General features: G+C 44.9%; 1 protein-coding gene across 1 annotated transcript; it reads right to left on the bottom strand.

The window, feature by feature from the left end:
- Nucleotides 1-2,628: 2,628 nt before the first annotated feature.
- Nucleotides 2,629-5,915, bottom strand: mansc1 (MANSC domain containing 1). Its single transcript, XM_032589786.1, has 3 exons — nt 5,652-5,915; nt 4,495-4,635; nt 2,629-3,772 (listed from the first exon to the last, which is right to left on the bottom strand). Exons 1-3 carry the CDS (start codon nt 5,881-5,883, stop codon nt 2,874-2,876), a joined length of 1,272 nt encoding a protein of 423 aa, XP_032445677.1. The 5' UTR covers nt 5,884-5,915; the 3' UTR covers nt 2,629-2,873.
- Between the last annotated feature and the right edge of the window lie 2,714 nt (nt 5,916-8,629).

Below are 8,629 nucleotides of genomic sequence, written 5' to 3'. Positions count from 1 at the left end.
GGTTGTGCTGCGACCCAGTGGAGCAGGAAGAGTGGATTGAGAACCAGGATCCATCGTGGCGATGAGCTGCTGCTGTTGATCACCTAGCAGGTAAGAAGCTCATCATGCTGGAGAAAGCAACACACTGACCATCATGTTCACATTCAGTATGAGTCCTCCAAACCGGGCCGGTTCCTCTCGCTCAGTCCAGATGGTTGGACCGAATCGGGTTTGGAAGAACCTGGAACTTCCAGCTGCTCCTCTGCCTCACAGCAACGTCTGGGTTGTGGGTTCAACTCCCAGCTGGGTTCACTGATCTCCTGCCAGTTTTAGATGATTTCCAGCTCCAACACGCCTGAGGCAGTAAATCATCTCCTCCCGTCTCATCATGTTTTTCATGCTATGTCTAGAATGGCCACCAGAGGGCATAAGCATGCAGAGCGCCGGAGCGTCCGACAATCAGGACAGAGAGGAAAGGTCAACAGATCCAGAGGAAACCTCCCTGACCAGGATTATGGTCTTTTAAAAGAGAACGCGCATCACTGAACGCACCGTTTCTTTTGTGACTAGCTTAGGTGGTCAAAGCTACGTTACCAACTAGCTGCATTACAATCACCAAACTCACAACTGTTTTATTAAAGTCAGACTTTAAAAAACCCACAAATTAACTGGCCAACTCAAGATTCTAGTTACAGTTTCAGGACTTTGTTGAGGTGTTAGCAGCTAACATTACCACTATTGGAAGCTAAGTGCAACGCTGTTAGCAGCCGACTGTAACTTTGGTAGCAGTTATTTAAATCTGTTAGCAGCTAACTTGTTAGCCAGTATTCTCACAGTGATTAAAAATGGCTGCTAATCCTCCAGGTGGTTTAGTGTTGGAGGTTTCTTCACTGGGTTGTGTCCATCAACTCAACAGGCCAACTAAGGAACTATTTCCCTTCTTATTTCAAAATAAGAGTCTCAAACATACATAAAGGAAGTCAAAGTTCATATCTGGGGTTGATCAAAATATTAAATAGCTTAGAGGTGTTACGTCAGTCCCATTTTGACAGGAGACGGGAGGTTTCATGGTCTTTTAACGTCTCACCGTTATTTGTCACGATGATGCCCTCTGGTGGCCACTGTACATGTGGCAGCTTCATAAACCAGACCATTTCTGTGTTCACATCAGAGAATTCCCTCTGGAGGCCGAACTGGTTTTAGCAGTATATTTATCAGCAATAAATTAATTAATCTTGGTTAGCTTAAGATTTCTTTAAATCACTGAAATGAACGCAGAGAGGTCTTCACCTCTCTGATGTTTGGAAAACTTTACACAGTTTTGGTTCCTTATCAGAAATGAACAAATATTTTTATACAAATTTTAAATGTGTTAATAATTTAAGGTACACTATTCAGAAATTTTAATATTTCCGGCTTAACACTAATAATCCTAAGTGCAGTGACGTGCGGTCAGGGGAGGCGAGTGAGGCAGAGCCTCACCTGTCATCATGGAAAAATAATATATAATGATAAAATAATTTATATTGCTATTTTCACCCTGTGGTTTGTACTGTGAAGTATTTATTTTTCATCTTAACCAATTCTGATTTTTTTTTTTTTTCAAAATCGCTGAATTTTTGCATTTTCCCATTCAAATGCTCAGAAGCGAAGCTGGTGAGGCAGCAGCGAGTTGAGCCTCACCTGGGATTGATCAACCTCTGGCTAACTGCACTGGCTGCCATTCGATGTTCCTCCTGTCTGTACGCCGCCAATAAAATGCTTAAAAAACATTTAATGTATGAACTGATTTTAAATAATTTAGCTTATGTATATAATGTACAGTGTTTATTGTCACCAACTGTGTGTAACGCGATTCTGATCGATCCTCAGCACACGAAACGGCAGAGAACAGATTGGAGGTGAGGCAGGCAGTTCTCTGGCCTCATGGCAGGGGGCGCTCATGATCCCAGACATTGTGACTCCACAACTGCAGAGTAAGAGACAGTAACAAGAGCTGGTCATACAGTAAAGTGCAGCGATATATTTATAGTTTTCTCCTCTTACCACAGCAATCACTTATTAATAATCACAAAATAAACATTAAGCATAAAACCATGTTACTGCAACAGACTGAATGTCCTGCTCTTTGTGTGGGAAATATCTGAGTGTTTTTTTTTTGTGTGGCGTTGTTGTCAGTTGCTATGGCAACGAGCCTGCTGGTAGCTGCTCTGATACAGAGAGCGAGAAAGAAGTGGTTTTGAGTTGTACTTTAACGGCTTTTCCCTTTGCTGTGGAGCACGAAATTAATAATATCTACACGTCCAAGTTTGATTGAGTCAACGGAGTTATTCTACGGCGGCAGCGCGGCTATGGATGACATGTAGAAGAATTGTCTTTTTGCCCTCCAGCTTGTCCTCATGCGCAAAATTTCCTTATGTAAACAATAACATGCAGGGGGTCTATATTTGTAAATCTGATTATGATTAAGTCAGTGCCTCACCAGCTATAAACCTCACCGCATGTCACTGCCTCAGTGACAGAAACTGAATTAACAGAAAAAAGGATGACATCTAGTGGTGGTTATTAGAACTGCACAGATCAGATCAATGAACTGATCAGAGATCAGATCATTGTTCCAGTTTAAAAACCTAAATAAACCAGATCTGATTTAACTCGTCTGTAAATTTAATCTGTGTAATCCTTAAAAATGACTGAACACAGTTTCTCCGTCCATGCCAAGGGGCGGGGACTATCTCTGTGGCCAATGGAGAGTCGGGAGCTTCAACAGCCGAATCTGACCAATCAGAGAGCAGGATTCTCTGACTTCGTAAACAAAGCGTGAGCAGACGTTCAGAGTTGTGTAGCTAATACTTAAACAACCTTAAATAAAGCAGAAATGTTGGATTCTCCTGCTAAATCTCATAGTGCAGGTCGTTGAGCTCCAGTCTGGTGTAATGGCGCCGGTCGAAGGACTCCATGGCCTTCCGGCCGCCCACCGCCAGCGCCAGCGTCAGCACGGCCAGCGCCAGCACCATGAAGGCCACCACGCCGCCCTTGAGCGCCCCCTGGGCCGCCACCGCTTTCCCCCGGCTGGAGCTGGAGTTCAGGGTGGGGTGGCCCGGTTGGAGGTCGGGCTCTGACTGGACTGGGTCTTTGGGAATGAAGATCAGACTTGGCGGTTGAGCTGTCACTGTGGTGGTTGGCTCAGTGGTGGAGGTACGCTGGGTGGTGGTGGTGGTGGTGGTGGTTGGAGGCAGGGTGGTGGTGGTGATGGGGAAGGTGGCTGTAGTCGTTGTGGCTGTAGTGGTTGTACTGGTTGTACTGGTGGTTGGAGCCACAGTGGTGGGTGTAGCTAAAGTTGTAGTTTCTAGAACACTAGTATGTTTATCTTCCACCTCCTTCCTTCCTGTTTCAGCAGGAAGTGATGTCATGGAGCTGGGAGCTGTTTGGGTAGTGGTGGTAGTGGTGGTGAGGGCTGGATGAGATTTTCCTTTCTTGATGGTTTTGTTTTGCTTCTTGCTGGTTTTGTTGGGTTTTCTGGTGGTGAAGGTGGGAGAGGATCCCATGGTGGTGGTGCTTGTAGTGGTGTTGGTGGGTGGAGTACCTGCAGGCTCTGTGGCAATGATGATGATGGGTGGGGAAGGTTCTGGGGTGGAGTGCAGTGCCTGGGCGGTGGTTGGTGTGCTGGTTGTGCTGGTGGGCTGGCTGGTGGTTGGTGTAGTTGGTGCTGATGTGGTAGAGGTGGAGGTGCTGGTAGTATGGAGTGTGGTTGTCATGGGAACAGGTCTCAGTGTGGGTGGATGACTTAAACCTGAGCAGGAGAGAAGAAAGTTGAAGTGTTATGACATTTTGGCCACAAGAGGTCAGCAGAGATACAGAATTATCTCTGCTGACTTGTTTATGGAAGACCATAACTGCCATGAAAGACAAAAAAAAGTCTAAAGCAAGCCATAATTCTGACATAAAGAATCATAATTTAAAAAATGAAGTCAATTTTTGAGGTAAAAAGTCTTCATTATGGAAAAAAAACAACAATCTTGATAAGAAGTTATACTTTTGAATGTTAAAGTCATAATTCTGAGTTTTAAAGTCAATATTTTGAGACAGTCATAATTTTGAAAAAAAAAAGGTATAATTCTGAGAAAGAAAGTCAAAATGTTGAATTTAAAAGTCGTCATTTTGAGTTTTAAAGCCATAATTTAAAAAACAGTCAAATGTTTACATATAAAAAAAGTCAGAATTTCACACTTTTAAGTAAATTATTAAATTTAATAATTTAATTTTTTTTAATTTAAATTATAATTTAAATTATAATTTAAATTTCAGGAGCAAGCCTCAGAAAATCAACATGACTTTCTCTCTCAAAATTATGACGCTGAAAGTCAAAATTATGAGAATTATTCTGAAAATTATTATTTTTATTCTCGTAATGAAGGCTTTAAAGTTGGTGATTCTGACTTTCTGCTGGGCTTTTATGTTTTCTTTCATGGCACAGATGGGCTTCCATACAGGTGAAACAGAAAAGCAGCAGACCTTTGTAGATGTCGTAGGTGTTGCTGCCCTCGGCGGCTTTCATCAGAGGACAGTCCGACTCGGTAGGACAGTGGAACAGCAGGCAGTTGTCTTCGCCAGCGTGTTTGTTGGCTTTGAACACGGCCATGTTGCACCGAGAGCCTTCAGAGAACAGAGCACAGGTGGCACTTCAGTTTACTGACCACTAGATGGCAGTAACTGTTACACATTGAACATTTAACTGCCAGTAAACACAGTCAACCTGCTATGCTGCTGGTCCACCAGGCTCAGCTGGGTCATGGTACCAGAACACTTTCTGGTTCCGGTTGTTGAACTTTTCATGCAGCTAGCTTCACAGTGAGAACGATCCGAGTTAAATTCTGTTTAAATTCAGTTTATGGTCAAATGGTTAAATGAAAAATCTGCAGATTGGGAATTTTTTTTATCTTTTTAATCATCAGAATAATCAATTACTAAAACAATCGTTAGCTGATAAAACCTTACAGTCCAAGTCAGAAGCTCTAGCCACCATCTCTGCTCTGAACAGATTCCTTAAAGGGACAGTATCATGTAAAATCAACAAATGTTTTTCATTCATCAGAAACAAACCTGCAGTGTTGCTTTGATTCTTTAATGCAAATCCTTTCATCTCCATGGCAACCATTCAGCTGCACAAAATGCCTGGATGTACCTAGCCCCGCCTTCGAGGCTTAGCTCCTCCCCCACTCAGCTCCTTCAGACTAGCCAGCAGCAATTAGCAAACATCTGCTGAGCTCATTATAGGAGCTGCTGCTCAGCGCAACGCAGGTAAAACTGTTAAAGGGTTAATAGAGGAGCCATGTTGGGATGACTTTCTGGAGGCGGAGCTTCAGAAAGAGCAGGAGCTTCTTAAAGAGACAGAGGCCCAATTTCAAGAAGTTAAATCCGGGAATAAAATTTCTTTTAACTCATATATCATATATACAGAATTTTCTAACAGCTGAAGGTAACATACTTACTGATTAAACTATAAAATGGCTGAAAACAGAGAATATTGCCCCTTTAAATGGGACAGATTTCTGACCAGAACCAGTCCGGATCAGCGGTTCTCCTCCTGAACGGCTCAGGTTCGGTAAAGTTCCAGCATGAAAACACTGAAGAAGCAGAGCTGATAACCAGCGGTTCTGATCTGGTCTCACCTGTTCGGACCTCTTCGGAGCAGCAGGCCAGGACGCAGTCCCGCTCCGACCGGACCGTCCGGGCCATCATGGCCACCGCGTCCCGGCTCAGCGCTGCCCTGACGTTGATGGCGGCGCCCTGATGCTGCCGGGAGAAACACGTCTCTGGTTCCAGAGCTGCAGCAGGAAGTGACATCAGCAGCATCACGACGAGCAGCCCGGGCAAAGGTCGGAGGTCGGCCGGGGGAGTCATGGCTGTGGAGTGTCTGCTGGAATCACGAAGGCCTCAAAACGGATCCAGTGGAGGTTCTGGAGAGGAAGAACAGAACGCAGTGAGTTCCTCTGGAGGTTCTGGAACCGACAGAAAACATCCTCCAGCAGCTGCAGCTCCTTCCTCGGTGCTCAGATTATGTTCAAACGCTCGGTGTCCCAGATCTGTCCCCTCCTCTGCTAGGCGCCACAAAGAGAGCTAAATCGGACCCGGACAAAGGAGGAAAATAGAAATCTAAAAATGGATCTGCTCCTGAAGGAGGAGGATCCATTTTTAGACTCCTTCATCGAGGTCAGGAAACAAACGAGGCTGAGAACCACAAAAACACACCTGAGAGGAAGAACAGATCAGAACCGGGCCAGAGTCAGAGTTCTGCTGCAATACGACAAGTCCTGTTCTGGATCAGCCAGAACACAGAGATCTGCCGGGTCCAAACACAACCCGCACAGAACCGAACAGGACTGGACAGAAACAGCCAGAAAAAACTCAGTAGAACCAGAACCAAAACTCACCGCCTCCTCAGAACCTCGGGGGCTGTGTGGGTCCAGAGTCCGGTCAGCAGAACTTTGACCCGTTAGCAACACGGTTCCTCTTATCAGAACTTCTCAGCAGCTGATAACATTTGGACCTCCAAAGTCCAGTTGACGTGAGCAGAACCGCCCGATCTAGAACCTGTTGGGTTCTAAGATTAACCGGTTCTGATCCGATCACACTCTGGGCTTTATCAGCTCTAACTTCATCAGAAGAGCAGGTGACGGTTCCGGTTCTGTATTCTCAAAGGTTCTACAAACAAACTGCTACCCAGAACCATCAGCAGTAGAGGTTCTGGTTCGGGTCGCTTCTGAAACTCTGTAAATTTTCCTCAGAATGACGTTTGAACACTGGGAACAGAACCGATACCCGATGTACTGGTTCTGATCCAGTTCCGTGAGGCCTGAAGGTCTTCCACAGAACACGTTTGGGTTAGCCTTTAGCCCGTCATAATCACACTTTCACGATTTTACTCATTAATTTATAAATGTTATGTTAGAGTTTGAAACTACATATTCGCTAGAAAAATAGTTAACCTAACTGGTTAAATATTTAGTCAGAAGCTCAATATTTGGCTCGGAGTTAAATCTTTAGCTAATATGCTAAAACAAAAAATCACATGCCGACAACCAGACAAATAGACTACCAAAATAAAAGCGGGGACTTCCGAAACTTCTGGATTCAATGTCGCCTCTTTTCCATCTGTCTTGAACATTTGTGCTTAAAACAAAGGATGAGCCGTTTTAAGGTAATAGAGACGTTAACCAACGGATCTACAGCAACAGAGATGCACTAATTTACCTGCAGGGGTTTAGAGTAGTATCCACTTCCGGTTATCGATAAGCGAATTAGCATTTTAGCTACTTGGCTCCAAACTAAATATTTAGCTCGATAACTTGTTATTAAGCTAAGCTTGTTGATTAAATATTCAGTTTGAAACGGCAACATTTATAAATGATTAATTAACATATTAACAATAACCATAGTAATAATAATAATACTCAGCTCAGGTGTGTGCGGACCTGCAGGCTCCTTTATGGTCCACATGGAAAGCCCCTCATGGGGCCCATTTCAGGAGGAATCAGCTTAGTTCACTAAGAACATGTAAATATAACAGCTGGAAACAGCTGATTGGACCCAAACCAGCGTTATTGTTTCCTAAACGGTTGATTTCTAGGCCGCCCATATGGTACCCAGATAGAACTTAAATATGGGTCCCAAACAGGTTCTGTGTATCTTTACGAGGTTTGACCCCATTCCTGATGGCTTTTCAAACTTACGTAGTAATGGGCCCAATAAGGAGGCTGTGGGTATGTGGGGCCCATTCTCCAACTCTTATGGGTCCCACAGTGGCTATGAACTGAACCGAGTCAATCTGGACTTTGGAAATAAAATCCCAGGATCTCTAGCAGTACTAGACTCTCAGACCATATGGGTCACACGGTGGCTGAGCTGGTTTTACTGGTAACCGGTGTGAAACCAGTTCAGTGTGAGTGAATCGGTTCTGGATCTCTGCTGATTATGTTCAGAAAAACTGGATGTTTCCGGATTGTGGAAAGATATAACAACCTTTTTTTTAAAAAAAAAAATCCCGATCACAGCGCGTTAACTGGTACGTACTGGTTATACTGGTTATACTGTTTACACTGCTGCCAATAAGCAGCACAAAGCGGCGGTGTACCTGAGCGGTCAGCGGGGACTCCGTTCAGCTCAGTCCGGCCTCCATCGTCCTCCGGCGGTCAGTGTGGGGGTGGATGAGTCGGTGTTTCACTAAAGGCTGGAGGAATTCAGCGGGTCCAGTTCACCAGAACCAGTTCAGTCCCAGTTAGCGGCGTCAGCCATCCCAGGACGACATGTTGGGAACCAAAGAAAAGCGAAGCAGGAATGAGGGAAACGCCGGTGAGCTGAGCGGGGATAAAGGGCTCAGCAGGAGGAACCAGCGGAGGAAAGCAGCAGCAGGTCCCCGCTCAGAGAGCCTGGAAGGCGGCCAACAGCTGCTCTCTGCCTCCGGATGCTGGTGCGCAGGATCCGCTGCTGCTCTCCTCAGTCTGACCCATTTTAGTCTTTGTCCTCTGGAAGGGGGAGGGAAAAGCCTGCACCCCTAGTCTGAGCAAAACAAGCCCCGAAAGCAGCCCGAAAATAACAAACACTCACATTAATTATTACTATAAAGAGGCTTTATGGTCCTCAGCTGCCA

Source organism: Xiphophorus hellerii, chromosome 17 (assembly GCF_003331165.1).
Source record: "Xiphophorus hellerii strain 12219 chromosome 17, Xiphophorus_hellerii-4.1, whole genome shotgun sequence".
Classification (NCBI taxonomy): domain Eukaryota; kingdom Metazoa; phylum Chordata; class Actinopteri; order Cyprinodontiformes; family Poeciliidae; genus Xiphophorus; species Xiphophorus hellerii.
This window is presented reverse-complemented; position numbering and strand designations above follow the sequence as displayed.

Bases quoted from the DNA above. Each gene is read 5' to 3' on its own strand.
- mansc1 (XM_032589786.1), bottom strand. From the start codon at position 5,883: ATGACTCCCCCGGCCGACCTCCGACCTTTGCCCGGGCTGCTCGTCGTG. The intron at 4,636-5,651 runs GTGAGACCAGAT...TGTTCTCTGAAG, and splicing joins CTCCGAAGAGGTCCGAACAG to GCTCTCGGTGCAACATGGCC. The intron at 3,773-4,494 runs GTCTGCTGCTTT...TCTCCTGCTCAG, and splicing joins CACCTACGACATCTACAAAG to GTTTAAGTCATCCACCCACA.